We start from the raw sequence: 17,544 nt of genomic DNA, 5'->3' as shown, positions 1-17,544 counted from the left end.
AGAGTAATCTGTTAGATGAGAGTATTGATACGGCAGCCTGTCATGTGACCTGTTGTGTACTTGCACCAGTTCCAGTATTTTTGTGCCCCACAGGAGACTTCCTGAGGGGTCCTCATGAACTGAATGAGGGTATAAACTGGAGGGGTTCAGCAGCTTTCAGGGATGAAGAAGCTCTGATTTGCTTGCTGTATATTACAGAGTTACCGTACGCACACACAGACTGGGGCTGCGATGCAGAGTAACCTCACCGCTATGAAGCTGGTTTACCTTCTTAACCATCACAGGGTTTAACTGTACATATGAAAGTGTCCACTGAGCTGACTACGTACGCCCCTCAAGTTATTTCTTTTGGAAATGAATTGATTTTCACTTTTTAAAAAATGTTCTCCTCCAGATGGTAACATCAGAGAAATATGAAGTCAAAGGGTCTGTCCAGGAAGCAGCCATCATTCTGACGTCCTGTACCGAGCCAAAGATGCAAGTGACAATCACGCTGACTTCACCCGTCATCAGAGAGGAAAATGGCCGGGATGGAGGTTGGAAACCCAAGACAGCCTTTCGCTTTCTTTTTTTGATATTTATCTCTCTGTAAAATCAGTTTCAGTATGTTGGTTGACGCTCTGAAGAGCACTGTCCTGCTGGCACACGGTGGTTTTGCCGTTGTAGTGGTCTAGTCCATGTTCCTTATTTGATTCAGCTGAAAGAGCTCATTAACATGAGAGATCATTTCTTACCTTTACTGTGTTGTGCACAGTGTGAACTGCCTTTATGTAAACAGCAAATTATAGTTTTTAAAACCTAAATGAAACCTCAGATTTCTATAATCTGCTTTATGAGACGTCCAACCTAAAGATTGTCTGAGTCTTGTAATTGCGTGGTTCTCATTACTACTTTGTTTTGTTGTAAAGAAAATGAAAAGGGTATGTGCCAGCAGTATTGCTCTCGTGCTTTTGCTCTGTAATTCTTACCTCTCAGATGCTATCGTTATCCTTTAAACAAAGCATGATCAGTGTTTGCATTGTGTTAAGTCTAGTTATTCCCAGGTGAGATTCTGTTTTGTTTCCTGTGTTTCAGGGGATTGTTTCCATTTTGTTGTTGGGAGACATACATTACTTTTTTTCCAAATTTCCATCAAGCTATGCGACAAAAGACAATTCCTGTACGCGTCTAAGTGATAAATGAACAGACGTAGGAGACACGACATGTCTTAAAGTTTAATCTGAACTAGTTGTGCACAGGTGGGAATTTTGCGTTGCTTTTGTAATCAAGATTTGGCCGAGTTGGAGAAATTTGGTTGTGATTTTGTCACAGGAAACAAATGTTCCTTTTGTGTACTGAACACTTCACCATGCTGACGTCCCCTGTTCTAAAGTGCTCCCCTGAGTTGATTCGTGTCGTCTTTTTACATAAACTGCACTCAAAATTGGGCTCAAAGCAGCTCATGTTTAGCTAAAAGCAAACACCTTTAACCTCAGACATTATGAAAAAGGAGTACAAACGATTTGAAGATGGTCAGCTATTCTACTGAATCAGTAACTGTGATGATTGTTCTGAGGATTATTCTTAGGGGAGTATTAATAAAAGTTCAGGAAAGGAGACTATGGCAGAGGAATCTGTGGTTGCACCTGAATATGGCTTCTGGTATATAATGATTGTTGGGGTCTTATTCCAAACTACTGATGTTAGGTTTTTGCATGCATGATATCCTAACCCTTTTGTTTTCTTGTACTTCTCCTCTTCAGCAACCATTGCTTCCTCTTTTTATATATATATTTTTTTATCTATATCTATATATATCTATATATAGATATATATATATCTGATGTAATATACAACTTGAGCACAGAGTTAAATTTTTCCTCCCCCTCACTTTCTTTCGACACTAGTACATCGTCTCCTATGAAAGGGTTGGTAGGGCCTGAGAGCTTCGGAAGGATTTTTGACCAAGGTTTTCTCACATCCCAAAAACTTTGCCACACCTACTGTTGCTGTGCCACTTTTTTTATCAGGTCACTTGCTATTTGCCCGTTCTTCCTAATTGTAACACAGTTCATCATTAGCTGTCGAATCCCTTGATTCTCAGTGCTTGAACAAGAAACATCTACAAAACGTCCATATTAATTTACCAGTTGCCAACAAACACAATTACCTGATAAAACAGTTTTGGCTTCAAACATTTGTGACCAAACACTCAGTGTAGCTATGGTATTGGTCTGTTCGTCTTAGGTGAGTCTGTAAACATAATGACCTAACATGCTGTACACTGTCTGCAAACAAAACTTTGACATTAGTGTTTTGCTGTGTTTTTCAAATGTCAGTGATCTCTTTGAAATTCTGAAAAAGCAAGTGTAGGTTGTTACGGAAAGAGAAGCTGGTATGTGTGGCAATGTGTTTGTTCTCTGCCAGCCTCGCTGACCTGGTCAAACACCCATTCCTCATCACCATTTTGACACTTGGAATTCATTTTTAGATGTAACCTCGGGTATGGTGAAAGACCCAGTGGACGTCTTGGACAGGCAAAAATGCCTTGACGCTCTGGCTGTTCTGCGCCACGCTAAGTGGTTCCAGGTTCGGAACATCATTTTACTTTCTTCTTGTAGCCTTATGAGATGCATTATTTCAGTATATTCATTTGTTTGGTTTTTTTGGGTTATAATTAAACTATTTATAGCAAAAAAACACACACACACACACACATATATTCAAGGATGTCATCTGTGCCAACAAAAATCTGGTCAAAGTATGTTGTATGTAGAGATGATAACCCAAGTTCATTTGAATCTCTCACAAAAAAAACCTCCTAGCAAAGAATTGGCATCCTTGTATCCCCAATCCAATTTAGACTGACATATAGTGACATGTGATTCCATAAGGCTGCACAGTAACCAGCACAAGGTTGTACCATCCAGAAGTGCTTTCATGTTCAATGTTTGTATTGTTTTATTCTATATATTTTGTACAATGAGGATTGAGAGAAAAAGGAACATCTGTATATTTTGCTTTGATTTTGCTACCAGGCAAAACACAGGCAAAGTAAAACAGATTTCCTTGCCTCTTTCAGTCCTTATATTCTCCTCTCAGGTGGACTCTTGTACTTTAAGTCCCTGTTTGTGAGATACCTGGACAAATCTGGGGTCAGGGTTTAGAAGATGGCAAGAAAAGTCCTCATTTCTTGTGCATCTTGCAAACTGTGACTTCCCTTACTAACTGCGAGGTCCAAGACTACTGGGAATGGCAGCTGATTGCAAACAGTTATGGCTTATATGCAAATCGAACCATACTCAAGCTTCCATTATGCACAGTAGTATTTGGAGCCTCTACAATGAAACTGATTAACGTGTTTGGTCCATCTCTTATCACGCTGGGTCACTCCATAAACCTAACTTTATTGCATCAAAGGCTAGAGCCAATGGTCTTCAGTCCTGCGTGATCATCATCCGAATCCTGCGAGACCTCTGCCAGCGAGTTCCCACGTGGTCAGCATTCCCCGGATGGGTAAGTGCCATTAACATTAGACCTCAACCGCAGTGCGTTTTGACACTTTGCGGTTTTTATAATGGAATTGTAAAATTCAGAGAAATTTCTATGGTGGTCTTGACTATCCTTCAGATGCCCCCCCAGGCACCTCATTGTGTGGGTTAATATGCTGAATGAAGTCTGTTTAGTGCTGGAGGAAATGGTTCATTTGTTGCTTTGCCTTCATGTGCATTGAATTGATATTACAGTCACAGAAAGTGTTGTGGTTGTTTTGATAAATCAGATTCTCAAAGACTAAAATGAAATAAAAATAGAAATGAAATTTCCTTAATTTTCCATTTCTGATTATAGAAGAATGTTCTCATGAAAAATAAAAATGCAGGGACGAAGTTACCCTGCCCAGGATGGGTATACAGAGGCCCCACTACAGAGTCCCGTTCACAGCTGGTGGGCAAAGAGAAGACAACAGTCCACCCTCCTGTGGCCTTACCACCTCCAGTAGATGCCATAAGGGTGAAGTGACAATCAAGGGTAGAGGCTGTGGCATTCCAGTTCCCGGCTGCTGGGACTGGCTATAGAGATCGAAAATGTGACGTCATTTCCGGAGTAAAACCGCAAAGGATTGTAGGTACAAGTGGCTACTGCGCACAAGACAACAGTCACACAGAGATAAACAGAGACGCAAAGAATGGCAAGAAGCTGCTGTATTATTAACTGCCATAGCCGGTCGCATGACAGCCGCTGGAAGCTGACGGGTAAAGCGATCGGTTTTTATCGGATTCCTTCGTGGAAGAAAAATTGTTCAAGTCATGTTTCCGAAGTCACGAAGAGGCGACGGAGGGCCTGGATTGTGGGGCAAGTCCCGAAACACACGGTGGTACAAGAAATCCCTTTCACTGGAAAGAACAGTGACTGTCGCTGCCCCCTCTCTCTTCTAGTACTGCGGAGCAAAGAGACAGACAGGACGGCCGGGGACGTCGCTGGGTTTTCTTTGCCCCGTTCTGATTTTAGTGGGGCGACCATGGTTCAGGAGGTTGGGAAGCTCATCTTGTAACCGGAAGGTTGCCGGTTTGATCCCCAGCTCTGTCTGTCTTGGTCATCGTGTCCTTGTGTCCTTGTGCAAGACACTTCACCTACTGCCTACTGGTGTTGACCAGGGCAGCTGTGGCTACAACTATAGCTTGCCTCCACCAGTGTGTGAATGTGAGAGTGAATGAATAGTGGAATTGTAAAGCGCTTTGAGGGTCTTGAAAAGCGCTATATAAATGCAATCCATTATTATTATTATTATTATTATTATTATTATTATTGCTGTGGCTGATGCCACTGGACTTTTAGTGTTGTTTTTATGTTTTTACTGTGTGTTCTCCCTGGCCAGAGGTGTTTTTAACTGTTTTAAATCTTTTATGTGAAATAAATTATATTTTGGTAATCAAGTTTTATATTGTTCTATTGCCTTGGCTACTCCACTGCTCTGTCTGTTTTTTGAAGGGTTGCCCTTTACTTAGAATAAAACCTGGTGTCCACCTACATATCGGGCTACTCGGCACATGTCAGTGTCCTGTACCCATCCGCCGGTAAACTGGAGCTGGGCTTGTTGCAGGAATCTGAAGTTACCAAACCCTTCATGAGTGTATGCACTCACACTTAGGACCATATAATTATAAATATGAGCACGATGAAAGCCGGGCAGCACGCTAACGTCTTTAGTCCGCTCTGTGTGCTTATATGGGTCTAACCCTTTCAACCCTTTGATTTTTTTTTTCCCTCGTACCTTTTTTATTTATTTTTTTAATTTTTTGGCCTTTTGTCTGTCTTGTCTGCCGTGCTCTCCTTTGTTTTGTACATAACTGTTTTTGGAGCAAATAAAATGCAAGTAGGGATTAAAACAGCAGAATTAATGATTACCCCTTGCTGGAAGTGCTAGCGCTTGATGCAGTGTTTTAATTTTGCTGCCACTCGTACCTGCAAGGCAACGCGTGAAAGTCACGTGGTCTGTCGATCTCTGAATGTCACCTCTTTGGTTGGGAAGGAGCCTGAACTGATGTGTGAGGCTAAAGAGACACTCTGGGATCTGATCCAGTCTCGAGTTGTCCTTGGTTAGAGGCTGTGGGCAGGGGTGGGTATTCTTGTACCCCTCTGGCTGGCTACCTGTATGTTGGGATTTTTCCAGTGAATATTTGGTATATTGGGACTCTATTGTTTCCATTGACCTTTGTGTCAGGGAACAAGTCCTGACTTATCGTTTGTAGTTATGCACTGAAAAACAGTTCCCAGTACTCATTCTGCTTCAGCCGTTTCTGCTGGTACTGACTTGGTTTTTAGGGTTTCCCATTAGGTCGTAGTACCTGGTACCAGGTAATTTTTTTTTATTTTTAGTCTCTATTCGGCTGGTGTACTAAGCGATCGAAGTTCATTCAATGTACAACATTGTTGTGTTGTGTGAGTCACATACTAATGATGTCATGGGGCTTTCCACTGTTTTGCTGTAATGACCTCACACACATTAGTTGGTACTCGATTGTAATGGAAAACGATCAAAGCCGAGTAGAGTCTAGCCGTGTTGAGCCGAGTGCATGCTAGTGGAGAGCGGCGTTTAGAGCCACTGGGTGCAGTGCTGGCGGGTAACCATTTCTCAGCGCTAATGTCCTGCTGAGAGACTTCGACCCTCATGTGGCCAACGACGGTGAGACCTAAGGGGGCATGACTGGAAGAAATGGCCTGCCTGATCTGCGCCTGAATGGTGTTTGGTATGGACATGTCATTAGCACACAAGTCCAATAACAGAATACCATGTTTGAACATAAGGGTGTTCATAAGTGCACGCAGCACTGGGACACCCTAGGTCACGGGTTGATTTTGTAATTTGTGCACTAAATGTGGATGGAGTGCTACTGAGCTCAGGACGTAATCCGGCAGTGGAAGGGCTACTTCAAGGATCTCATCAGGCCCACTAACAAGCCTTTTGTAGATGAAACTGAGTCCAGGGATGAGGGGGAATGATCCGTCCAGTACCGGTGGCCCTGGGGTATATCGGATCGTATTGGTGAGGAGCATCAGCTTTTCATTTTTGTTGTGGAATGCTGGACCAGCTCATTGTCCCCCTGAGGACATTTGAAATGACTTGGGAGTTTGTCCTTAATTCTTAAGGACATGACTTTAAGGTCAGGTTTATCGGCTGTTGGTACTTGTCCAGTATCTTCAGATTTTTTATTTTTTTTGTCAGGCCACACTGTGCACCCTGGAGAAATCTGCCAAAAACTTACAGATGTTAAAGCTGTGAGAATTCCTGCTCTAAACGTCTTGGTGCATGCTCAGTCCATAAACACAGAAGAGCCATCAGGCCAGGACTCTGCAGTCTATTCACACCTACAGGCCAGTGGACACTCTTTCAATGATGAGGATGTAACATCCTGGACAGGTAGGAACGCTGGTTTGAGCGCCGAGTCAAGGAGGCCATTTACGTGAAAAGGGAAAGACCATCTCTGAATCGAGGAGGGGGCCTAAGGGTCCATCTGTCACCATCTTACAATGCTGTGATTGTAGCCATTCCCCAACTCTATGTGAATGGGACTCATGGCCATTGATCAGTGGTTGTTGATCAATGGTCATCACGGTTTGCATATTGATGATCAATAAACTGAGATCCCAGCCCATTGTTCCTTCAGTGGGCTGTGAGGTCAGTGTCCTGTTTATAAGGTGAGACTGAAGAAGTCACCTGATGATGATGATGATGAAACGTTTCTCCCACTGAAAACATCTGGATGAGCAGAATCAGCTGTTTGGGATACTGCTCAAAGCCATTTCAAACCTTCCACTGAAAGTCTGGCTCCTGACTGTTGAACTGTGTAAATGCTGAACTCAGAAACCTTTCTAAAGCTTTGCTGGTATATTTGAAATATTTAAAGGTAGTGTAAAATATTAGGTATCTTAATTAATAAAAGTGGTGTGAGAAAAGCCACGATGCTGTTCCCAACCATCTCTAACATCTTCTGTTCCTCTGTGTGCTCTGTTCAGGCCATGGAGCTACTGGTCGAGAAGGCCATCAGTAGCGCGTCTGCCCCTCTGAGCCCCGGTGATGCACTGAGACGTGTCTTTGAATGCATCTCCTCTGGGATTTTACTCCCAGGTAAGGTGGTTTGGCTTTCTTTTGCATTGTTAGTTTTGTACTTGAAGAAAATTGATTCCATTTCTGTTCTTAAATCAAAACTAAATGGCAGAACGGTGGGCCAGTTCTGCTTCTGTTCTTGGCTTTTGAGTTATTAAAGTTTTGTATTCTCCAGATTTTATTTCTTTTCAATTTTCTTTTTGTTTTGGGGTTATCTTCATTTCCCCTCATTTAAATTATATTTTTCATTAGTTGCAGTCATGTTAAATGTTCTAATATAGGTGGTATTTGTCAGGGAAACATGTAAGAAATGTCTAATAGTAGCAAAATGTCTTTCAGCTAACTTCACAGTGAGTTTTCTGGGTTTAAGCTCTTTCACAGGAGGAACTGAAACCATTGTTCTGATCAAAGCTACAATTTCCCAATTTAAATAAGGCTATTTCACCACTCCCATTGTGTGACTGTGGTGAATGCATTCATTATGAATCAAACTTCCTTCCCTTTGTTCTGATCTGGGATCTGATTGCTTCAGTCAGGGAAGCTGAAGGGCTTCAGTAAAATATCACCAACAAAAATCAACCCCTGTAGCTCTTCGGTGTCCACAGGTCAGAGGTGCTGAGAACGTGAAATACTGAGGGAGCACTGAATTGTGAACATTTTCAGGACTGATTTTATAACCATGCAGAAGTATTGGGTGTGTTTCTGTACCCACGTCCTTTATTGCTCCTAATTCAGCTAGGTTTCTTTTAGCCGTTAACATTTGTTTACCTCGTGTGCTCTCCCGACACTTGGATCGCGTTTCAGTGCAGGCAAATTCAAATGCTCCAAAGGAACACTTTTAAGAGCATACCAGATGCAGATGTCTGGGCATGAAGCTGTGTGCACCCATGGCTGTAGATCAGGAGGCCGATCCAAATAGCCTTGGGGGAGATAGCAAGCCCCAGTTTTTCTGTGATGCATCCTTTGGAGCCGGGGTGTGAATGTTAGAAAACAATTAGCATAGGAAAATGCCCGGATGAATGGAGCAAGTTATTTGTGGTGAGTTTTTGCAGCAAGTGAAATCGTTCACTGGCAATCAGGATAAGATGGTCCGAGTTTGTAGAGTAGATTTGCTTCTGTTTGCTAATGTTTATAGGACCACCTTGTGTCTTCCTTTTATATTTTATTTTCCCTTGCTGTAAGAGCTCTAAGAGCAGTAAAGGCTGCACTTGGTGTAAACGCATCTAATGCTTTATGCAAGAAGATATAAAGAACCAGATCTGTGACAATCAAAGGGTTTGATGGGTGGTTTTATATTCACATTAGAAATCGTAATGTATACTCAAACGTCCAACATCTGGCCTATTGGCTGGTTGGTGTGTTGATCAGTAGGATTTGAATACCTCCTAATGAAGTGTGTTTTTTCCCACTAGGTGGACCAGGACTGGTAGATCCCTGTGAAAAGAAGCCTGTGGATACCCTGGCGACTTTGGGAGAGCAGCAGAGAGAGGACATTACCTCAAGTGCCCAAGTAAAAAAATCTATATCTCTGTAAACATGCAGCCACGTTTAGCATTTGAAAATTTTTAAGATGAGTTGCTGCTGCTTTTGTTTGATTTTTAAGATTGTGGTTACATGATCGTAAAGCATTTCTCCTTCAAAGATCTGTTAGATTCAGCACCTGGCAATCTGATTGTTGTGTTTGACATCATTAGCATTAGAGATAAGATCAGATGACCTTTATTAGTCCCACAGGTGGGAAATTTCTTTCGTTACAGCGAAAGTGCAAAGTTATGTAGCAGAAATTAGAAAACACTGGAATGGAATAAAATAAAAATAAATTACTATATACAGTAGAATAAAATAGAATACAAATGCTATATACAACTGAGTAAAAAAATACAAAAGTACAACTTTGTCAGAAAAAGAGTATTACACTTAGTGTTATTGCACATGTGTGGATGTGTGTGTTTGATCAGTTGAAGTCTTTGTTGTGGAGTCTGACAGCAGTGGGGAGGAAAGACCTGTGAAATCTCTCCGTCCCACACCGTGGGTGCCGCAGTCTCCCACTGAAGGAGCTGCTCAGTGCTGTCAGAGGCTCCTGCATGGGCTGGGAGATGTTGTCCAACAGGGATGACAGCTTAGCCGCCGTTCTCCTGTCACTCCCCACCTCCACTGGGTCCAGAGGGCAGAACAGAGCTGGCCCTGCGGATCAGCCTGTTCAGTCTCTTCCTGTCCCCAGCAGACCACACCGTAAAAGATGGCTGAGGCCACCACAGATTCATAGAAGGTCTTTAGGAGTGGGCCCTCCACTCCAAAAGACCTGAGTCTCTGCAGCAGGTACAGCCCGCTCTGCCCTTTCCTGTAGAGGGCGTCTGAGTTATGAGTCCAGTCCAGTCTATTGTTCAGATGAACACCAAGGTACCTGTAGCTGTCCACAGCCTCAATGTCCATACCTTGGATGTTCAGTGGTTGCAGTGGAGAATGATTGTGCCTGCGGAAGTCTACCACCAGTTCCTTGGTTTCACTGGCGTTGATCTGGAGGTAGTTCAGCTGGCACCAGTCCACAAAGTCTTGGGTCAGACCTCTGTACTCCTTGTCGTCCCAATCAGTGATGAGGCCGACTATTGCAGAGTCATCAGAGAACTTCTGCAGGAAGCACTGGGTGGAATTGTGGGAGAAGTCTGCAGTGTAGATGGTGAAGAGGAACGGAGCCAGAACCGTTCCCTGTGGGGCCCCCGTACTGCAGACGACCCTGTCCGACACACAGCCCTGAGTCCTCACATACTGTGGTCGGTCGGTGAGGTAGTCCAGGATCCAGGTAGTGAGGTGATGGTCCACTCCAGAGTTCACCAGCTTGTCCTTTAGAACCGAGGGAAGAATAGTGTTGAAGGCACTGGAGAAATCAAAGAACATGATTCTCACAGTGCTTCCAGTGGTCTCCAGGTGAGCGAGGGAACGATGTAGGAGGTGAATGACGGCATCATCCGCTCCAATGCCAGGCTGGTAAACAATCTGAAGTGGGTCCAGTGATGAGCTCACCAGGTGCCGAAGCTGAGCCAGGACCAGCCGCTCCAGGGTCTTCATCAGGTGGGATGTCAGAGCCACCGGCCTGTAGCTGTTGAGGTCCTTGGGGCGTGAAGTCTTTGGCACTGGTACAACACAGGAGGTTTTCCAGAGCTGTGGGACTCTTCCCAACCTCAGGCTCAGGTTGAAGAGGTGCTCCATCACCCTACACAGTTGGTCCGCGCAGGACCTGACGACCCTCGAGCTGATGCCATCTGGGCCCGCTGCCTTCTTGGCTCCTCAGTTCCCTCCTAACCTGGGTGGTTGAGAGAGACAGGCTGGAGCCTTGTGTTGAGTGTGTATTGGATGCTGTTGTTGGGGGTGGGGGGGAGTGAGCAGGGTGAGTAGAGGACGTGTGAAGTGTCTGAGGTGGAGCAGCAGCAGTGGGGGTGGGTGAGTCTGCAGCCGATGTTGTAGACTGTCTCATGGTTGAATCAAATCTGTTGAAGAAATGATTCAGTTCATTTGCCCACCTCACATCCCTCCCAGGCAGAGAGTTCTGCTGTTTGTGGCCCGAGATGGTTCTGAGGCCTCTCCAGACTTCACCAACGTTGTTTTGTTGAAGCTGGTTCTCCATCTTCTGCCTGTAGCTCTCCTTCCCATTCCTTATCAGTCCCCTCAGCTCTGTCTGCACCCTTTTCAACTCCTCTTTGTCTCTGGATTTGAAGGCCCTCCCCTTCTGCTTGAGGACGGTTTTAATTTCTGGGGTAATCCACGGTTTGTTGTTGGAGAAACACCGTACAGTCCTGGTAGGTACAGTGTTATCCACACAGAAGTTTATATAGTCAGTAATGCATGTAGTAAGGCTGTCGATGTCCTCACCGTGGTCATCACAAATCACCTCCCACACAGTCGACTCAAAACAATCCTTAAGAGCCTCCTCGCTCTCCTCTGACCATCTCTGTACTGTGCGGGTGGCTGGTGGCACCCTGCGCACTAAGGGCTCATACACAGGGACAAGGTGCACCAGGTTGTGATCAGATCTGCCCAGGGGAGGGAGAGGTGATGAACTGTCTAGTTCCTAACCCCTAACCCTAACCCCTAACCCTAACCCTAACCCATCTCACATCCCTCCCAGGCAGAGAGTTCTGCTGTTTGTGGCCCGAGATGGTTCTGAGGCCTCTCCAGACTTCACCAATGTTGTTTTGCTGAAGCTGGTTCTCCGTCTTCTGTCTGTAGCTGTCCTTCCCATTCCTTATCAGTCCTCCATTAGATGAATACAAACCCAGTATGTGCTCTATCCCTCATCTGCACGCTGTCCTGTCCATCCTGCTCACTCCCAGGGAACATCTCTGACTCTCGTTGCTCCCACCACTCTCTCCCAATAACTCTGTCTTCTGACCTCCATCCTGCTGACAGCAGTCAAATCAAATCACTTTTATTGTCACATCACATGTGCAGGTACATTGGTACAGCACATGTGAGTGAAATTCTTGTGTGCGAGCTTCACAAGCAGCAGAGTTGTGCAAAATACAAGAATGGCTACATCTGAAACTAATAAATATACTATTATATATTGTACATATATGCATTTCTGGATGTGTATACTAAATATTTTTCTGTGTGTGTGTGTGTGTGTGTGTGTGTGTGTGTATGTGTGTGTACACATATTTTACAAATTAAATAGAGTAAACAATAAATAAAATATATAAAATAAAATATACAGAGTGAGACATGTGCAAAACAGTGGCGTTACTGTACAGTGTGGAGTGCATAATGTTAAAGTTCCAGTAGTGAAGCTGAGGTGTCTATGACGTGTTCAGCAGTCTGATGGCCTGGTGGAAGAAGCTGTCTCTCAGTCTGCTGGTACGGGACCGGATGCTGCAGAACCTCCTTCCTGATGGAAGCAGTCTGAACAGTTTATGGCTGGGGTGACTGGAGTCCTTGATGATCCTACCCGCTTTCCTCAGGCACCGCTTCCTGTAGATGTCTTGGAGGGAGGGAAGCTCACCTCCAATTATCCGTTCAGAGCACCGCACTACTCGCTGGAGAGCTTTGCAGTTGTAGGCGGTGCTGTTGCCATACCAGGTGGTGATGCATCCAGTGAGGATGCTCTCAATGGCACAGTGATAGAAGGTCCTGAGGATGCGGGGGCTCATGCCGAATCTTTTCAGTCTCCTGAGAAAGAAGAGGCGCTGCTGCGCCTTCTTCACTGTTTTGTTTGTGTGTACTGACCACGTAAGATCCTCAGCCAGATGTACGCCAAGGAACCGGAAGCTGCTCACTCTCTCCACAGCAGCGCCGTTGATGGTGATGGGGGTGTGTACTTCTCTGCACCTCCGGAAGTCCACTATCAACTCCTTTGTCTTTGCGACGTTGAGGGTGAGATGGTTGTCTTGACACCAGTGGGTCAGGGCGCTGACCTCCTCCCTGTAAGCCGTCTCATCACAGTTGGTGATAAGACCCACCACTGTAGTGTCGTCCGCAAACTTCACAATGATGTTGGAGTTGTTAGTGGCTGTGCAGTCGTAGGTGTAGAGTGAGTACAGGAGAGGGCTCAGTACACACCCCTGTGGAGCACCAGTGTTCAGTGTGATGGGGGATGAGGTGATGCTGCCCAGTCTGACCACTTGGCGTCTGTCAGACAGGAAGCTAAGGATCCAGCTGCAGAGGGAGCTGCTCAGTCCTAGATCCTGCAGTTTCCTGTCCAGCTTCGAGGGAACGATGGTATTGAATGCTGAGCTGTAATCTACAAACAGCATCCTCACATACGTGTCTCTCTTCTCCAGGTGTGACAGGGCAGTATGTAGTGTCAGGGCTATGGCATCATCAGTGGACCTGTTGTGGCGGTATGCAAACTGTAGAGGGTCCAGTGAGTCGGGTAGTGCAGAGCAGATGAAGTCCCTGACCAGCTTCTCGAAGCATTTGCTTACGATGGGGGTCAGGGCTACAGGTCGCCAGTCGTTCAATGAGGAGATGGTGGAGGATTTGGGTACAGGGACGACGGTGGCCATTTTGAAGCAGGCTGGGACTACAGACAGAGAGAGGGAAAGGTTGAAGATGTGCGTGAACACTCCAGCCAGCTGAGCCGCGCATGACTTGAGGACGCGGCCGGGAATCCCGTCCGGACCAGTAGCTTTGCGTGCGTTCACCTTCCTGAAGCACCTCCGCACATCCTCCTCAGACACAGTGTGCGCACTGACGTCATCCGCGGTGCGCACACTGTCCGGTCTCATGGTGTTCGCTGTGTCGAATCTAGCGTAGAATACGTTTAGATCCTCACACAGAGAGGCCGTGGTCTGCGGTGTGCTGGTTTTCCCTCTAAAGTCTGTGATCGTGTTTAGTCCCTGCCACATACTCCGAGGGTTGTCAAACTGTTGCTCCACCCTGTCCCTGTACTCACGTTTGGCTGCTTTGATCGTCTTCCGGAGTTGGTAATGTGCGTGTTTGTAGTCCGATGTGTTCGCGGAGGCAAAGGCGGTGCTCCGTGCCGCCAGTGCCGCGCGAACATCTCCGTTAAGTGAACCCCATGATGATCCTGCTAGCGTACTCTGTACCGTACTCCAGCGTGGATGTCACTTTAAATCCACCTGCAGCATTCCCGGCCTTGCTTCCCTTCCTCCTGGTGCCCCAGTGGAATCACTGGCTTTGCCCTTCTGTCAGGTTTTTGCCAAGTAGTTGATCAGGTCACAGAAAGAGTAAATAACCCCCCCAAACGTGCACATCCGAGACTGTTGAAAGGTTTGCTTCTGCTCTTTGACTCACATGTTCTCCAACTTTGTGTGTTTAGTTTGCTCTTAGGCTGCTGGCGTTCCGTCAGATTCATAAAGTTTTGGGAATGGACCCTCTACCGCAGATGAACCCTCGCTTCAGCATCCGCAACAGCCGGAAGCGTCGCCGTGACAACAGCGATGGCACAGACAGCTTCGAGGGCGAAGGCAAAAAAGACAAGAAAGATTACGACAGTTTCTAAGCTTGCGTTATGAATTGAATCTACATACCAGCTGTACTAAAATGTCGTATGCTCGTCTCCTGTGTACTGGCTTCTTTGTTTTTAAGCTCCAGGTGTACCAGCCTAACTACAGCCTGACTTTGTATGACACACACGTGTATTGTTATTAGTTGTAGATTTCTTACCGTGAGGGCTGAGGACTCTGTGCTAGATGGACGTTTTTACCTGACGTGCTTCTTACAAGAATGAATACAGCAGAGCTTGTGTCACTGCTCCCCACCTGTGTGTTTAAAGTGGAGCCGGACTGAACTGTAATGTGGGTCAGAAGGAAGCGTGAGGAGAAATATCAATGCCTTCATTCATCTGTACAGTTGCATTCAGAGCTGGTCTGTGTTTTTGTTGTTATTGTGAACCTTTTATTTGGCCAACAGATATGTCAAAGTTCCTGTATCCCTGTGCTTAATGCAAGTGCTGTTTGATGCGGTGGTCTTGTTACGTTTCAATGCTAATCTACACTTCAGATGAAGACCTATGGGATGCAGCAGACTATGAAGAATATTTCAGTGTTGAGATACCTTTGTTAGTAGTGACATTGTAAGCCCAGGTATGTAGTTTTGTCTATTCATTTGCATATATAATAAGTATTTGTGTAATCTATAGATGTAAAAAGACAAGTTTTGATTTGTGGAAAAAGTGGCTACGTTGACACTGCCGACTGTTCTGGCTTTTAAATTAGTTTTCTTGTGTAATGGGGATTGTATTGGCTTGCTTGCCTCATACCTTGGTTAGGTGCTAAATCAGTTCTGTCCTGAGGAAAAGGAATAAAGATTATTACTGACTGAGAGATGTCTGTCCTGCCCTGAATGCTCTCTGTGCTCTGCTCACACGTCCAGCACAGTAAATGCATTTCCACCTGTTTCTCCGGAGCACATTTTTCCTCATGATGGCAAGTAAGTACCCTGCTGTCCCTACATTTACTCACTGACTGACCCGTTCAGCTGCTTGGTAAGGAAAGTATGTGGGCCAATCCCATGGCAGTAACTCGGCATCGATCAGAATCTGAGGAACTTTATTGATCCCAGAGGGAAGTTTGCTGCTATAACAACTCAACAAGCACTTTCATAAAATGAGTGCAGAAACAGAGATGATGATAGAGAAATACTAACATAAATATAGAGTTACAAATCTAAAGGACGTGTGCAAATATGTTGTGTACAAAAGTGACTGCATGGAGGTGTGAGTAATTTATAGTCAGGATGATCTGAAGCTCAAACTGAGCATGAGAATAGAGCGAGGGGAACTGTAGTGTGCTGGTTAGTGCTGTTGTGTATGAGTGTAATTACAAACCACCTGTATGCAGGGTTAAGTGTTTTTCTATCTTTGACTTTTCTGGGTCACAAAGGGAAGGAGAATGAACACGCGTGTAACGAATGTTCTTAAAACGTGGTTATTTCATCGGGCCTTCAGCAAAGATGCAGAGGAAACGAGGTCAAACACCAAGTGGGGAGAAGCTGAGCGACAGATGAGACAAAGCTGTCATCTCCTACGTAGCTGGTTTGTCACAGAAATTCAGAACAGTTTTCTACAAGCAGGACATTGCAGTGCATCTCAGACCCAGCCACACACTCGAGCTGTAGGTTGGCTCGACCGTGGCACATCCAAACGTGCACCAGGACCCTCATCGCTGCCTGCAGCCTCAATTTTTATTTTAGGACCTCTTTGTCTCTCCTGTTCCACACCTGTTTTTGGTTTCCACATGCAGCAGACTGCTTAACAGCCTGTTTCCCTCCTTTTTACTGAACACTTTAATAGCAGCTGTATCTCTGACCAAAGCTAAACGGGGAATGCTGACACATGCAGGATGTTACACAACCCTGTAACTTGTTCGTAGAACAAGGCTGCAGCTGGTAGGACCAGGCTGCATGAATGTGTTATATGCCATATTCTGTTTCTTTTTACCGAGCAGACTAGTCTATTTCCACAGCCACAACTTTAACAAACTGGAGATTCATTTAAACATTTCCTGTGATTCTGTTTGTGTTGCCTCGAAATCAAAAATGTCGCTCTGCTGTTACTGCAGCATACTGCAACTTCTGCATGTGTGTACGTTGCACATTTTGGAGAAGCAAAGCATGAAATGGACACAGTGAACCAGTGTGTCTTTTAGCTGTTTTGCAACCACTCTTTCAAGGTTTTTTTTTTTTTAAATAAAGGAAGGTTGAAGATTGGCCTATAATTAGCTAAGACAGCTGGGTCAAGCAACAGGTTAACTACTGCCAGCTTGAAGGCCTGTGGTACACGGCTGTTTAATAGAGATTGGTGGAGTATGTTTACAGTTGAAGCATTATTTAACCTCACTTTGATGGGACATTTTTACTCTTATTTGTATATTTACATTCTTTTCTAAATAAATCAAGTCACCTTTGACCACGACTGCTTTAAACTTTGACTAATAATCTATCACACTGTCAGTAGGAGAATATTTAAATGAGTCATGAGACAGTTTACTGCAAATTACGCAAACAAAACTAATGCATAAAAAAAATCTGCCTGGTGCTACTAAGAATTTATTTTCAATGGGGGAAGATGTTATCAGAACCAGCAAATAGAAATCCACAATGTATCACCAACTGCTGCATCTGTAAGAGACAAAAACACAACAAAAAAAAACCAAACATAGAAAATACAGATACATAAATCGAAATCTTCTTGTCGTGTCAGTGAGAGTTCAAGGTTCTTTATTTGTCACATGCATAGTTATACAAGTATAACACACAGTGAAATGTAGCCTGACACGCTCCTCGACATGTGCAAAAATTGGGGGGGGGTGTAGAGGAAGAACATTATATATATATATATATATACATACATATAGTATATACACTGGGTGAATGTGCAGTAGTAGCAGCAAGCAGGTGAATTCTGTACATTAATATGAATAGACATCTGACTATTTTACAGGATAGACAATATAAACATTTAAAATTAAAGGAATTGAAATGTACATTGTGCCTTGGTTTAG

The 17,544-nt window shown here is 44.6% G+C and overlaps 1 protein-coding gene across 2 annotated transcripts in view; it reads left to right on the top strand.

Annotated features, from left to right (window-relative positions):
• Nucleotides 1-15,366, top strand: part of zfr (zinc finger RNA binding protein) — a 44,171-nt gene extending 28,805 nt beyond the window's left edge. Inside the window, exons 15-20 of one of the 2 annotated variants that reach the window (XM_026186177.1) lie at nt 395-536; nt 2,471-2,568; nt 3,400-3,495; nt 7,495-7,606; nt 8,998-9,095; nt 14,361-15,366. In XM_026186177.1, coding sequence (XP_026041962.1) covers nt 395-536; nt 2,471-2,568; nt 3,400-3,495; nt 7,495-7,606; nt 8,998-9,095; nt 14,361-14,543 — 729 coding nt within the window. In that variant the 3' untranslated portion in view covers nt 14,544-15,366. Of the gene's footprint in view, nt 1-394; nt 537-2,470; nt 2,569-3,399; nt 3,496-7,494; nt 7,607-8,997; nt 9,096-14,360 lie in introns of those variants that run through there. The other variant, XM_026186178.1, reaches the window with a different exon arrangement.
• Nucleotides 15,367-17,544: the final 2,178 nt, after the last annotated feature.

Source organism: Astatotilapia calliptera, chromosome 12 (assembly GCF_900246225.1).
Source record: "Astatotilapia calliptera chromosome 12, fAstCal1.2, whole genome shotgun sequence".
Lineage (NCBI taxonomy): Eukaryota > Metazoa > Chordata > Actinopteri > Cichliformes > Cichlidae > Astatotilapia > Astatotilapia calliptera.
The sequence above is the reverse complement of the archived record's forward strand: the minus strand, read 5'-3'. Positions and strand labels throughout refer to the sequence as shown.